Source organism: Mandrillus leucophaeus, unplaced genomic scaffold (genome assembly GCF_000951045.1).
Source record: "Mandrillus leucophaeus isolate KB7577 unplaced genomic scaffold, Mleu.le_1.0 Scaffold250, whole genome shotgun sequence".
Lineage (NCBI taxonomy): Eukaryota > Metazoa > Chordata > Mammalia > Primates > Cercopithecidae > Mandrillus > Mandrillus leucophaeus.
In genome coordinates this window covers 1,723,665-1,739,913 of record NW_012102588.1, presented here as the reverse complement: position 1 = coordinate 1,739,913, position 16,249 = coordinate 1,723,665, and the positions used below count along the sequence as shown (strand labels likewise).

The following is a 16,249-nucleotide window of genomic DNA, read 5'->3' as shown; positions in this document are numbered from 1 at the left end:
AGATCATGCCATTGCACTCTAGCCTGGGTGACAGAGCAAGACTGTCTCAGAAAAAAAAATGATGTGTTTAAGTCACATAGTTTAAGGAATACACCATTTTCTTATGATTCCTACCTTTAGCCAATTTTCAAGTACCTGTTTGGATTGCTTTGCATAATAAAGCCTCTACTGTATTATTGTCACTATAAATATTCTTTTTTCAATTTTGTTTGGCTTTGGAAAAAAAATTAAAAGCTTGGTTCAACTCTGAAAAATCCGTACAAATGGTTACAGGGTTTTAAATTTTTTTTTTTAACTGCCTATTTTTCACTCTCATGGTATTCTTCAGTTAAGCAGAGATACCAAGAGAAACTTTCATCTGAGGTCATCCAAAAAAAAAAAAAAGAAAGATAACCTGGAAACACAAGTTTATGCATTGATGATTAGCTGATTTCCTTTCTGTACAGTATAAAACATTTGTTTTGGTTATTTTTATTACTATTTTAAAAGGATAAAAACATTTAAAAGTGAAATTTTCTCCTGGTGTTTGTGACATTAAGGGGATCACAGAGTTCACTGGGAAGTGTTCTCTGCTGCCTTTTAGGTTTCATCTCCTCCCATTGTCCCCCCACTACCATGAAGTCCAGACTTCTAGTTCTTCAAATAGAAAATGACTTCTAATTCTTCAAAAATGTCACATGCCATCATACCTTTTTTTTTTTTTTTTTTTTTTTTTTATTTATTTTGAGATAAGAGTCTTGCTGTGTCGCCAGGCTTGAGTGCAGTGGCGTGATCTCAGCTCACTGCAACCTCTGCCTCCCAGGTTCAAGTGATTCTCCTGCCTCAGCCTCTCGAGTAGCTGGGACTACAGGCATGTGCCACCACACCCAGCTCATTTTTGTATTTTTAGTGGAGAGGGGGTTTCACCACATTGGCCAGGATGGTCTCGATCTCTTGACCTCATGATCCGCCCGCCTCGGCCTCCCAAAGTGCTGGGATTACAGGCATGAGCCACTGTGCCCTGCTCATCATATCTTTTTTCACATTGTTTTTTTCTTCTAAAATATGGGTTCTTAGATTAGGTCCACAGATGGTACTCTGGAGAGCCTAGAGTTTCAAGATGCATGAAATTTCTGAAGTTGTATTTAAATGTATGTTTACGCACGTATCTAAGCATTATGAAATAATATGTCATCTCTAGCCCAGCTCAAGGGTTGATGTTGGTTAACCTCCTTCTCTTCACATTGCAAAATCCTTTATAATACACTCCTAATCCAGCTCCTCCTCTTAATAGTCTACAGGTTTTCAGGATAGAACAGGAGAATGTATATACAAATGTGACTTTCATTCTAACTTAAAGGTACTAGTCTTCAGCAGATCATTTATTTATCATCATTTAAAAACTTCATTCATCATCAGGGCATTTGGTGCTGAAGAGTGACTACTTGTGGTGTCCTTCCCAACTTTCAGTAACAAAAGTATGGAAGTTCCCAACTTTCATACTTTCAGTATATCCCAAATTTCAGTAACAAAACTAGCAAAGGCCAGGAGTTTGAGACCAGTCTGGGCAGCATAGCATGACGCCCATCTCTACAAAAAATTTAAAAATTATCCAGGCGTGGTGATGTGTGCACATAGTCCTAGCTACTTGGGAGGCTGAGACAGGAGGATCACTTAAGCACAGGAGTTTGAGACTGCAGTGATCTGTGATCACACTACTATGATCTATATACTCTAGCCTGGGTGACAGAGCAAGACCCAGTCTTAAAAAAAATATTACTCAAATATTTGTGGAATGAGTACCAACTAAGTGCCAGGTACTGTGCTAAGCACACGGATTCTACAAGGGGGAAAATGGTTTTTACTTTCAAGAAGCACAGGAAACTATAGACAATTAACAGGGAATTACATTGCAGTGAGCTATGTACTTATATCTAGAACCTAACCCAGGCCTTTGGGGTAATATGAAGAGGGGAAAATGTGATTGATTTAGTGGTTATTGTGTTGTGTCACTGATGTATTGAGGTCCTATGTTAAATTACAATTTTCTAAAGGTACCTAGAAATCTGAGTACAGGAAGAAGAGAAATTAGCAGCCCATTTACTTAGCTAACATGTTTGGCACGATACTAAGTTCTGGGAACATCACAACAAATAAAAATTGGTTCCTCTTCTCCAGGGCTCAAGTGTTGTATCTGAGGAGGCCCACACCTTTAAACAAATAGTTAAAATCAAGACAATCTGTACTGTGATGGCAGTAGGTATAAAGCATGCAAGTCCCCCTGTATTTGCATAGCCTTATGCTTGTATTTTGGGCTTTCTTCTTGCTAAGGCTTAGCCTCCTCCTCTATAACACTTGCTTTGGTGAGGTGACAATGGGTGGAGGCTGGAGTAAGGAACATAATGGGCCTGTCACAGTAGAGAGAGACAGTTTTGGTTAGGAGTCTAGAATTTGTATGTGTTCTAATCCTGGTTTATACATGTTTAGCTTATTGGTATGTCCTTTGTTTATACTCATTCTCACGCATGTGCGGCTCTTCTGATCCTCTTCTGATGTTCCCGCTGACTATTTTAAATATATATACATGGCACCATTTGCTCTTAGAGTGCAGTCATATTTTGAAGCAGTATGAATACAGGTTTGTGTTTCTCATTTTATTCACAAAGCTTTGAGACAGCCCACAGTGAGATCATATGCAGTAATGTTAAAATGTAAATAGAAGTAACAAATTGGAGTATCAGAAGGTTAAGATGAACAAAGGTTAAGTTGTAGGTAATGAGTTTTCAGATAAATATTATAGTATTTCAGCGAAGAGCAGAAAGAAAAAACATTAAAATAAAGTAGCTTATACCAGTAGCTTATTCATTTCAGCATTCTATATCAGAGAGACTCTAAAGGGACATTTTGTTCACAAACTTAGAAATTTGTCCATCATGACATTTATGGATCTAGCTTTCTACTTATCCTCAAACTAGCAATAATTACAATAATTTTTGAGTGCTTATTGTATACCAGGCTTTGTTTAAAGCACTTTTAATCATCAGAATAAACCTATGAGGCAGGAATTACTTTACAGCTGAGGAGACTGAGGGTTAGAGAAGTTAAGCAGCTTCCTATGGTGACACACGCACTTCCTAACAGTATTAGTCAGCTACCAGGTAACAGTAAGGATTCAACCCAGGCAGATAGGCTCTCAAACCAGTGCCGTCTCCCTGACTTCCCTAGATGTATGTTTAGGTATGAATAAAGGAGAAATGTCTATATAAAAAGCATGTTTGTACTTTATTTTTCAAAGAGATCATCTTCAGATACCAACGACAATGAAATAAAGTCAAATGAAGAGCCCCTCCTAAGAAAGAGTTCTCGCCGGTTTGTCATCTTTCCAATCCAGTACCCTGATATTTGGAAAATGTATAAACAGGCACAGGCTTCCTTCTGGACAGCGGAAGAGGTACGTGGCATTGCCTTCATGAGCATTCATGTCCTATAGTGCAGTGTTCCTTTCTTGTTTTACAGGATATTGAAAAACTTTAACTTATACATTGAAGAAGATCAGTTGCAGAAGATAAGTTTTGGAATTACTGAGACAAAATACGATGTTCTCAATGTTTTAGTTTAGATTACTATCTATAAACTAGTTTTCTGCTGCAACAATGGCATCTAATTCTCCCAGATTTTTATTTCCAATGTATTAGAACATTTTCTTTTTTCTTTTTCTTTTCTTTTTTTTTTCTTTTTGAGACAGAGTCTCACTCTGTCACCCAGGCTAGAGTGCAGTGGCACGATCTTGGCTCACTGCAAACTCCACCTCCCGGGTTCAAGCGATTCTCCTGCCTCAGCCTCCCGAGAGCTGGGATTACAGGCACCCACTGCCACGCCCAGCTAAGTTTTGTATTTATAGTAGAGACGGGGTTTCACCATGTTGGCCAGGCTGGTCTCAAACTCCTGACCTTGTGATCCGTCCACTTCAGCCTCCCAAAGTGCTGGGATTACAGGCGTGAGCCACCGCGCCCGGCCAACATTTTCAAATTTTAAACAGACTTTGAGTTTGATATGGCCAAGTAAGACTAGTCTCACTAGTCTTATAAGGTCAGCAGAATAAGTAAAATTGCAGCTCTAGTCAAAAAATGAGTGAAAGCTGGAGCAACTCTGCTTCCAACTGAGAGACTTATCTGATTGTACAAAGGGAGGCGCTGCATGAAGAGTTTGATCTTCAAACTCTTCATGGACTCACTCCTGAGTCAGCCAGGTGGAATTCACAGTGCTGCTCCCAGTTTGGCCGTGCCCTCAGCTACATCAGACGTGACAGAGTTGCCAGTGAAAGACCAGCTGTAGAATGCTTTCTGTTAATTCCACCTAGGAGATCAGTTGAACACAGCAAACTAGAAAATATTTGCTGGTTGGTAAGGACAGTGGTCATGAAAATGATTGCCCTGTAGTCTAACTGAACAAATAGTTATTGTCTTGATCTTTGATGGGTGTTACCTGTACAGCACTCTTGTTCTGTATATGTTCGTATATGTATCTTTTTAGATAGATGTATCTATTTGGATAGATAGATTTGAATCTATTTTTTCAAGAAGTTAATTCTATAAATGTTAAACACATGCTGTTAAGAATGCAGGCTATGGGGTCAGACTGCCTAGGTACAAATCCTGTGCCACTACTTACTAGATATGGGACTGGGAAAGTTGCATGACCTCTCTGTGTATCCTCATCAGTAAATTGGGCTAGTTGTACTTGGCTATTTGGGTTGTTATGAGGATTAATGAGATGTTTAAAATGGTAGTTGACACTTAGTAAGCACTAAATAAATGTAAACTATTATTTTATGCACAGAAGGGGGAAAATTTAACTGAGAAATCAGAAGGCACCCATGTTTGAAGTTCTATTACACTAATTTTACCCATTTGCCGTCTTTGTTACATTGTAGTGTTATATATTGTCAACATCTTTGTTATATTATAGTTGACATATACAGCAAAAAACCAAACCACACAAAAACAAACACCCAATATTTTCATACTGGGTCATAATGCTCGACACACCTGACTGTCCCTAACTGTCTGTGGTTTTTAGAAAGTTTTTTTGTAAGATACAGTTCAGAGAACAAGTGGAATACACAGGTGGCTTTTTGGTTCATCATGTTAAAAAGGTACTTAGGATTCTTGAAATTCATTTGGAAATTAACTTGCATCTTTTAGCAAAGATAATATGTGACCTGTAACAAAGAAGCACTAATTTTTAAAAACTGAAATCTACAGGTTGATGCATGTTTTTTAGGTAATTATAGGAAGATTCAAATACGTATTTTGAAGATAAGTCAAACACATTTTTAGTTCCACATATTTTTCATTTACAAATTATGTAAATTACCATTTGATAAGCTTAAATGGTTGAGCTTAATTCTTAAATATGGCTGATCAACAGAAACCCTGATCAAAAGACAAAAGTCTGGGGTTTGGGACTTTTTTCTTTAAAGCCACTCAGGCAATTACGATAATTATATAGTTTGGAATCAGTATTTAAATGATGAAATTGAGAATTTGCTCAAATAAGAAAAAGCTAGGCAGGAAGGAAATATGACTAATGTAGTGTAAATAAAATTTACAAGACCTTTGAAAGTGAGTGTTCAAAGAGATAATTTTAATATTTAAAAGGAAGCATCTTACAATATTAACATTTAATATCAAACATATATTTTATGTGGCTCACACCTGTAATCCCAGCACTTTGGGAGGCTAAGGTGGACAGATCACTTGAGGTCAGGAGTTCGAGACTAGCCCGGACAACATGGTAAAACCCTGTCTCTACTAAAAATACAAAAATTAGCCAGGCGTGGCAGCAGATGCCTATAATCCCAGCTACTCGGAGGTTGAGACAGGAGAATTGCTTGAGCCCGGGTGGCAGAGGCTGCGGTGAGCCAAGATGATGCCTCTGTATTCCAGCCTGGGCAACAGAGTGAGACTGTCTCAAAAAAAAAAAAAAAAAAAGAGGGGTTATAATATATTAGAATGAAGAAGATGTCCTTCAGTTAAACCTAAGTTGAGCTTTTAATAGAACAGAACTTGATTTTTAGGTTGCATATTAAAAGATGAAGACAAATGTTTCCTCCACCCTGCTCCGTTGTATCCCCAGTGCTTAGCACAGTGTCAGGTGTGCAGTAAGCGCTCAGCAAACACTTAAAGAATAAATTAATGGGAAAAAGGGTTTGGAAAATAGCATAAGTACTCAGCAAACACTTAAAGAATAAATCAATGGGAAAAAGGGTTTGGAAAATAGCATGTGATTAAAAAGTTGGGACATTAAGTCCTTTTTGGAAAGGTCAAAGAGATTGAGGCTTTGTGTTTTTTGTTTTGTTATTGTTGTTGTTTCGAGACAGAGTTTCTCTCTGTTGCCAAGTGGCACAATCTTGGCTCACTACAACTTCCGCCTCCTGGGTTCAAGTGATTCTCCTGCCTCAGCCTCCCAATGTCCCCTGGGCTGCAGTGCAGTGGCGCAATCTCAGCTCACTGCAACCTCTGCCTCCCAGGTTCAAGCGATTCTTCTGCCTCAGCCTCCCAAGTAGCTGGGATTACAAGCACCTGCCTCCACGCCCAGCTAATTATTTTTATTTTTAGTAGAGACGGGGTTTCACCATGTTGGCCAGACTGGTCTTGAATGCCTGACCTCGTGATCTGCGTGCCTCGGCCTCCCAAAGTGCTGGGATTACAGGCATGAGCTACTGTGCCAAGGTGAGGCTTTGTTAGAGTAAATAGAAGAAAGGCAAAAGACAAGGACAGTTACATATTTCAACTGTTTATGAAGTTAATCCTGAGAAATATTTAAAAGATTTTTTCTGACAAAATTGAAGCAGGATAGTTTCTCTGATCCCTTCGCAGGTGGGAACTGGAATGCACACGCTGGAGTTAGCTGGCCGCTTTGGCGCTGGCAGGGGCAAACTCCACTCACTTGAACCCACTGTGCTCAACCCCTTGAGGGAGGGAGCATGCAGGTGAGCAGGTGCAGGAGCTTGGGCAAGTTCTTTTGGGCACCAGCAGGAGCAAAACTCCATGCAGGCCTCGTGGCAGTATCTGTGGGGAGTACCCACAACCCTTGAAGACCCAGAAGGAATGTGTTATAGTCAACTCTCTTTTAGCTTTTGCTGTCCGTGGATGGCTTGTTTTAACAGTTCAGTGGGCCCTCTGCCTTTTCACATGAAACAGTTGGTCTCCACCAGTGAGGGCAGAGGGTCAGTGTGACAGCCTTTAGCATCCACACCTGTGGCACCCGAGCTCTTGTTCAGCATCCAGGAAAAATCAGATTACATGAACAAATCGAAGGGTGGTGAATACAGAGGATTTTATTGCTGATGAAAGTGGCTCTCAGTGGGAAGGGGAGCTGGAAAGAGAATAGAGTGGACTCCTCTCCAAAGGATGCTGTCAAGCTGTCCCTCTGAAGTTAAGCTGCTTCTCTCTGATGTTCAACCATAGTCTCTGTCATCCAGCTGCTTCTCCTTTTCTCCTCTCCTCTTCTCTGCTGGTAGAGCCTGGGGTTTTTATGGGCATAGGGTGGGGTAGCAGGGCCACGGATGGTTTTGGAAAAGGCAACATTCGAGTGGGAGAACAGGAATGCATGTTGTCACTTTGGGCTGCAGTTCCAGGATTGAGGGTGGAGCCCTCGCCGGGGACCACCTTCTTCTGCCCAGAATTTCCCTGCCTCCTGTCCCTGTCAAAATGATGTCTACATATGCTGTGTGATGCTGTTTGGAGGTGGGATCTTGGGAGGTAATTAGATCATGTGGGTGGAGCCCTCATGAATAGGATTAGTGCCCTTATAAGAAGAGACATGAGAGATATGATCTCTCTCTCTCTGCTATGTCAGGATACAGCAAGAAGGTGGCCATCTGTAAATTAGGAAGAGGGCCTTCACCAAGAACCCAACTAGGCTGGCATCCTGATCTTGGGCATTTAGCTTCCAGAAATGTTAAAAAAGAAGAATAAAAGTATGCTGTTTAAGCAACCCAGTCAATGGTAATTTGTTATAGCCCCCAGAACTGACTAAGACAGGGTACATTGAAAGACAATTTTTGGCTGGGTGCAGAGGCTTAGGCCTGTACTCCTAGCGCTTTGGGAGGCTGAGGCGGGCAGATCACTTGAGCTCAGGAGTTCAAGACCAGCCTGGGCAACATGGCAAAACCCTGTCACTACCAAAAATACAAAAAATTAGCCAGGCATGGTTTTGTGCGCCTGTGGTCCCACCTGTGCCTCTGGAGGCTGAGATGGGAGGATTGCTCGAGCCTAGGAGGCAGAGGTTGCAGTGAGCTGAGATTGTGCCACCGCATTCCAGACTGGGTGACAGAGTAAAACCCCATCTCAAAAATTTAAAAAATAGACAATTTTTAAATTGTAGGTTTCACCAAATTCTAAAGTACATCTCCCTTAATTCCAAAGACTAATTCTAATGAACATTTTCAAAAATATTTCCATTCCCAATGGAAACCATGCCTACGTATAAACTGCTTGGGAGGCTGAGGCAGGAGAATGGCGCGAACCCGGGAGGCAGAGCTTGCAGTGAGCTGAGATCCGGCCACTGCACTCCAGCCTGGGCGACAGAGCGAGACTCTGTCTCAAAAAACAAAAACAAAAACAAAAACAAACAAACAAAAAACCAGATTGTTGGTCACCTGTGGTAGCTCACACCTGTAATCCCAACACTTTGAGAGGCCGAGGTAGGAGGATTGCTTGAGGCCAGCAGATTGAGACCAGCCTGGGCAACATAGTGAGACCCTGTCTCTTTAAAAAAACAAGACAAGGCCAGGTGTGGTGACTCACGCCTGTAATCCCAGCACTTTGGGAGGCTGAGGCGAACAGATCATGAGATCAAGAGATCGAGACCATCCTGGCCAACACGGTGAAACTCCATCTCTACTAAAAAATATAAATAATTAGCTGGGCATAGTGGCACCTGCCTGTAGTCCCAGCTACTCAGGAGGCTGAGGCAGAAGGATTGCTGGAACCCAGGAGGCGGAGGTTGCAATGAACCAAGATCATGCCACTGCACTCCAGCCTGGCAACAGAGCGAGACTCCGTCTCAAAACAAAACTCAGGTTGTTACCTGCCTGGCATTACTTCTGGATATAAAAGTAGATTGATTACCTGGCAGTAAAGTAGCAGCTACAGTTGGTTAATAGGTGCTTAATTATCTAACACCATAGCAAATATTGTATAAAATGTTAAAGCAATGACTGTTGAGAATCATTAGCTTATTCACTTCAGTGCCTTCTTGACTAGTTTTTACTCCCCCTACTCCCCTTTTAGCCCTTCTTTCATTTGCTCTGGTGCCACTAGATTATGTTAATTTGGATATTTTTAAAGTACATCCTGGCCAGCTTCTTAATTAGCCAGAAAATTTGATTCTGTTGTAATTTTTTAAAGATAAATTTTATTGTGTATGTTTAAGGTGTACGACACGATGTTATAAGATACATATATATAGTAAAATGGTTACCATGGTGTAATAAATTAACATTTCCTTTGCCTCATGTAGTTTAGCTGTTCCCCCTCCCCCACCAAGAGTAGCTGTAATCTATCATTTAACAAAAATTCTCAATATAATATGCTTATTAGCATAACATTTTTGTTCTATTTCTTTGCAATGCTAACATCTTTCTTCTTCCATAGTTTACTGGTGGTGGGATATTCCTACTTAACTTTACAATGGAAGTTAGTTTCCCAACAGTTTCCCAAACACGTTGAGAAGAACTTAACTCCAAATTAAAATTTTTGAAAATCTTTTTATTCCAGGTCGACTTATCAAAGGATCTCCCTCACTGGAACAAGCTTAAAGCAGATGAGAAGTACTTCATCTCTCACATCTTAGCCTTTTTTGCAGCCAGTGATGGAATTGTAAATGAAAATTTGGTAAGATTTTTCTTGATTTAACTTTTGTTCTCCTTTAGCAGTTAAATGATGATAATGTCATTAAGATTATTAAATTGAGCCAGAGGAAAGATGTCTAAAAAATGAACTAGATGAAGCTTAACTCTTTAAATGTTTTTCTGATAAATTGCTTATCCTTTGACCAGCAAATGTTATTAAATCAAGCATAAATTATACCAATCAAAACTATTTACAGTGCAGTAACATGAGTTTGATTTTTACCCTCAGATGGTAAGCTTAATAGAGAACCTGCACCTTAATAACCTTTGGAGCTCTGTATTAGAATACTGGGTTCTGGCTCCCCATTTTGAAACTTAATTATGGTTGATCAGAAGGCATAATTTCTTTTTAAAAAGAATAGAAAGATAGGCCAGGTGCGGTGGCTCATGCCTGTAATCCCAGCACTTTGGGAGGCCGAAGTGGGCAGATAACGAGGTCAAGAGATTGAGACCATCCTGACCAACATGGTGAAAACCCATTTCTACTAAAAATACAAAAATTAGCTGGGTGTGTTGGCACGTGCCTGTAGTCCCAGCTATTTGGGAGGCTGAGGCAGGACAATTTCTTGAACCAGGGTGGCAGAGGTTGCAGTGAGCCAAGATGGCACCACTGCACTCCAGCCTGGCGACAGAGCGAGACTCCATCTCAAAAAAAAAAAAAAAAAAAGTGTGTGTGTATATAGATATGTATGTGTGTATATATGTATATATATGTGTATATATATATACTGTGCAACTAATTTACCATGGATAATTGATGGATAAACAGTACTGCCTAGGATACTGCTTAAAATAATCCATAAGGTCTTTCTGACCTGTTTGTTATGTGACAGGCAGTTTTTAAGTGATAATGCTGATGTCCGGATTCTGATTTGCAGTGTTTAATGAGAGCCTATAGAACTGGATATGTCTGTTTCCCTTTCTTCTTAGGTGGAGCGCTTTAGTCAGGAGGTGCAGGTTCCAGAGGCTCGCTGTTTCTATGGCTTTCAAATTCTCATCGAGAATGTTCATTCAGAGATGTACAGTTTGCTGATAGACACTTACATCAGAGATCCCAAGAAAAGGTATTGTTGGGATTTTATTTACAAAATATTGCTTGGTTATATTCAGATCAGAATTTATTCCAAAATTCAATGTTAAGGAAAGATTCAAGTATGGAAGTTTCTGAGCATAATATTTTCTATTGCTTAATAATGTATTGAGTTTAAAAAAAAACTTGTTATAGAACCAGTTAACCTTTAGATATTTTATCTTTAAGAACTGTTCAGTAGCATCTTCTGTTTAGAAATTGAATACTCAGATTTAGCTGGTTTTGTATGAATCAGATTCAAACTAATAATTTGAGTTTTATTTCTATTTTATGGGCATGTAAAAATGTATAAAAACTACCGATCTGGTATCATACCATAGAGTTACAGTTATTATCTCTGATTAAGTTTAGTCCAATTAAGAAAAACAAGTGAGGCCAGGCATGGTGGCTCAGGGCTGTAATCCCAGCGCCTTGGGAGGCCAAGGCAGGTGGATCACCAGGTCAGGAGATCGAGACCATACTGGCTAACACAGTGAAACCCTGTCCCTACTAAAAATACAAAAAAATTAGCTGGGTGTGGTAGCGGGCACCTGTAGTCCCAGCTACTAGGGAGGCTGAAGCAGGAGAATGGCGTGAACCCGGGAGGCGGAGCTTGCAGTGAGCCAAGATGGCGCCACTGCACTCCAGCCTGGGCGAGAGTACAAGACTCTGTCTCAAAAAAAAAAAGAAAAACAAGTGAATAACTTTGCTGTTCATTTTTTTGTTTTTACAGGGAATTTTTATTTAATGCAATTGAAACCATGCCATATGTTAAGAAAAAAGCAGATTGGGCCTTGCGATGGATAGCAGATAGAAAATCTACTTTTGGTATGTGGCTCTAATTTATATATGATCAGATTTGCCTCAGGTGATATGACAATATTTTATGTGGTGTGACTAGCCAGTACTAATCAAAGTTACAGCATGGAAAAGGAGTACAAATATCTCAAATGCACCTTTACCAAAATCATTATTCCTAATAATTAATTAGAAAGTGTTGGTAAAATAAAGCTGTTATCTATTCTACTTAATAAGTTGGAAGTTGAAAAGTTAAGATGTTAGTGCATAATGACAGTTAAATAGGAGTCAGTCATATAGCAATAACAAGAGTATTATAGCAATTCACAGTTTGTACCTGGCTTTTAAGTTTATTTTAGGAATTTTTATTTTTTTTTTAGACAGAGTGTCACTCTGTCACCCAGGCTGGAGTGCGGTGGCATGATCTGTGATCTTGGCTTACTGCAACTGCTGCCTCCCAAGTTCAAGCAGTTCTCCCTGCCTCAGCCTCCTAAGTAGCTGGGATTACAGGCACCTGCTACCATGCCCAGCTTATTTTTGTGTTTTTTAGTAGAGATAGGGGTTTCACCATGTTGGCCAGGTTAGTCTTGAACTCTTGATCTCAGATGATCCGCCCACCTCGGCCTCCCAAAGTGCTAGGATTGCAGGCATGAGCCACCACGCCTGGCCTATTTTAGGAATTTAAAGCAAGTGAAAACTTAACATTTTTGAGGAAACAAATATCTAGTTTCTCAAAAACTAAAGATTAGTGTAATCAACTAGGACAAAAAAACAATTTGTAATAACAGGCTTATTTTTCATAGGTAAGCTAAATGCAAACACCCTTCTGGCTGACTTGAGATCCCATAGCATTTTTTAAAGGAAGTGTATCATATTATGTCTTACACATAATAGTTGCTCAATAAATATTTGCTAAATTTAATTAAAATATTTCTATCTTTCATTTGGATAACTCTAAGTACACATCTCATTCTTATCTGTTTTTAATTGGTGTTCTTTACTTTTTGGTTTTATTCATTATGTGAGGAAGCAAGTCTCAAAATTTTTGGTCTCAGGCCTCTTTGTACTCTTAAAAATTATTAAGAGCTCCAAAGTGCCTTTACTTGGGTAGGTTATAGGTATTGATATTTCTGCATTAGAAATTAACATTGAGATAATTTAAAAATATGTATTAGTGCATTCTAAGATAGCAATAATCAACCCATTACATTTTAATACAGATAACATTTTTATATACGTTTCTGTATTTTCCCAAAAAAAAAAAAGAATAGCATGCTTTTAAATTTCTATAAATCTTTTAAATGTCTGACTTAATAGAAAACAGTTGGAGTACCATATCTGCCTTTGCATTCGATTTGTTGCAGTGTATATGTATGTAATATATGCCTCATTTAAATACATATTATAGTTAGAAAAGGGAGGAATATTTTATTTAGCTTTTCAGATTATTATGAATATGTCATGTAGCTTCTAGAAAATACCATTGTAAAGTATGAGAGACTGGTAGTTAAAAAAAATAAATAATGCCTTAATGTTATTATGAAAATAGTTTTGACCTCACAGGTCTCCTGGGTCTGTAGATCTCTCAGGGACTCCTGGACCACACTGAAGAACCAGTGATGTAGTGCATATATGGGCCAGCATGTAGTACACCAGGGATGAAGCAGATATGTTTGCCTCCTTGCCTTTAGTTCATTTCAAAAATGAGAAAGGCAGCCGGGCATGGTGACTCAACGCCTGTAATCCCAGTGCTTTGGGAGACTGAGGTTGATCACTTGAGGCCAGCAGTTTAAGACCAGTCTGGGCAACAAAGCAAGACCCCCATCTCTACAACAAATTTAAAAACTAGCCAGGTATGGTGGCATGCATCTGTAGACCCTGCTACTTGGGAGGCTGAGGGAGGAGGACCACTTAAGCCCAGGTGTTTGAGGCTACAGTGAGCTATGATCCACTGTGCTCCAGCCTGGGTGACAGAGCAAGACCCAGACTCAAAAAAAAAATTAAATAGGAATGAGAAAAGCACTGGTTCTCAATATATGTAAAAATCATCTGGAGAATTTGTGGAAAAACTCTTAAGAATCCTGCCAAAAGTGATGTAGGAGGCACAGATGGGACTGAGAAATCTGCATTTTTGTATTCAGTTGATTCCCTCACAAGGAGCTTCAGAAACAGTATGGGAAATGCTGGCTTTAGAGAAAAAAGAAGGGAAAAGGCAGAGTGTTCCATATACACTGAAAATACTAGTATGGACAAGTAGTGATGAAAAATGATGAGCAGGCCCACAGAAAGCATGTATTTCATGAACTACCCAAGAAGGACAACCTAGAAATAGAGAAAACAGAGAAGGCTGGCAGTCACTATGTAACTACATGAGGACTCCAGCTAGATTCTTCATATTGCTTAATCTCAAGGGAAACCCCATTTCGGGTTCTAATTTAGGGTCTCAGAGGAAAGAACATGTTCTAAAATTGTGGAGGGGGAGTTGAATGAATGTAGAGTGGAACAGGGAAAGGGAAAAGGGTGAAGAGTGCATTGGTGACTCTCGTTTTTGGGAGTGGAGCCAAAAGACAGTAACATGGAAATATCGCCTTGCTTTGCTGCACACTGTTACTTTCCTCTAACCAGCTGAGGAAGTGCTATTTTATGAACTGATTGGGCTACCTGCACCGTTAGTAGCTATAAGTTGACGAGGACAGCTCTTTCATCTGGCTTAGGGTTTTGCCTAACATTTTTGGTGACCTTCTTAGTGCCTTTTGCACTGAGATCCAGCATAGCAACTATTCTTTCCTTATATCCAGACTCTTATAAGCCTTTATTTTTAGCTAAAGAGAAACTAAGAATATTTCTTTAAAAATTATTGGTTTGTCTGAAAGTTTATGTCATAACAAGATTCAATTCCTATAGAGCAAAAATTTTCCTTATTATATATCTGTGTAGATTTTTAAAAATTGAGACATCTTGTTTAATTTTTAAAATATTTTTAAAGAACTTTAAAATATATAGATTAAAACTTAATGTATGTAATGAAATTTTATTTCAAGCCTCAAAAAATATTAGCTACACAATCTTAGTACATTGCCATCATAGAGGTCAGCTGTATCTTAAAAATATATCCAACCTTCCCCTCTCTAAAATGAATCATGAGGCCTTTACATTCACTATAGTTTTTAGGAGAAATGTTCCGGAACCCTCTTTTTATTTCACATATATCTCAAAAAATTGTAAAATATGCCGCCTGTAATCCTTTAATCTTCTCCAAAAAAGAATAGCCTTCTATAACTATGTTATGATTTTCATTCTTTAGTATTCACATGAATGTATAGCATGGTTACAATACCAATTTTCCACTAGGCACGGTGGCTTATGCCTATAATCCCAGCTACTTGTGAGGCTGGGATGAGAGGATGGCTTGAGCCAGAAGTTCAAACCAGCCAGGGTGACATAGAGAGACCTTAGCTCTAAAGAAATAAAAAAATTAGCCAGGCATGGTGACGCACGCCTGTAGTCCCAGCTACGTCAGAGGCTGAGGTGAGAGCATTGTTTGAGCCCAGCAGTTTGAGACTGTTTGAACCATTAATGCGCCATTGCACTACAGCCTGGGTGACAAGAGCAAGACCCCACTCTCTAATAAAAATAAAAATATCAATTTTTCTTTTATTCACGTTTGTATTTAATTATAGTCTACTTCCCTTACAGATAATTATCCTTTTGATGTTACCTTAATGTCAATGAAAAATGTATCAATAACTATAAGTTATCTTAATAGTAAGATAAAAGATACAGTAAGTTATATGTTAAACTAATGACAAGTCTCTATCTTAAGAATAGTGATTATGCTGATGATGATTTTTGAAATGGGCTCACTCTGTCGCCCAGCTGGAGTGCAGTGGTGTGATCATAGCACACTGCAGCCTTGACCTCCTGGGCTCAAGCATTCCTCCCACATCAACCTCCCAGGTAGCTGTGACTACAGGTATGCACCACCACACCCAGCTAATTTTTAAATTTTTTGTAGAGATGGGGTTTTGCTATGTTGCCCAGGCTGGTCTCTAACTCCTGCATTCAAGTGATCCTCCTTCCTCGGTCTACCAAAGTGCTGATATTTCAGATGTGAGCCACTGCAGCACTTAGCCTAGAGTGATTTTAATGTCTTCTCCCATCTAGTACTTCTATAGGTTCCATTGAGTCAGTTCAGGACTTATTAAGTGACTTCTTTGTGTGTGGTCCTGTGACATGTACTGAGGTATAAACCATGATGTCATCTATGAAAAAGGTTTGTAATGCACTCAAGCACTCAGCTGCCTGTATCTCACAGTCTAATAGACCAAACCTTTCTCCTTAGACATATATAAATACTTTTCTCAAGCATATGCAGTGTGGTGACATAAGCACCTTGTGAATGACCTTTTGGGTTAGAGCTCTGATCATCCTGCATAATGTTACAGATATGATGCCACTGTAGACAGTTTCTTAATAGGAGATGG

At 39.4% G+C, this 16,249-nt stretch overlaps 1 protein-coding gene across 1 annotated transcript in view; it reads left to right on the top strand.

Annotated features, from left to right (window-relative positions):
* Positions 1-16,249, top strand: part of RRM2B (ribonucleotide reductase M2 B (TP53 inducible)) — a 44,882-nt gene that overhangs the window by 12,596 nt on the left and 16,037 nt on the right. The window contains 4 exon segments of the mRNA XM_011983489.1: positions 3,275-3,430; positions 9,765-9,881; positions 10,829-10,962; positions 11,701-11,795. Coding sequence (XP_011838879.1) covers positions 3,275-3,430; positions 9,765-9,881; positions 10,829-10,962; positions 11,701-11,795 — 502 coding nt within the window.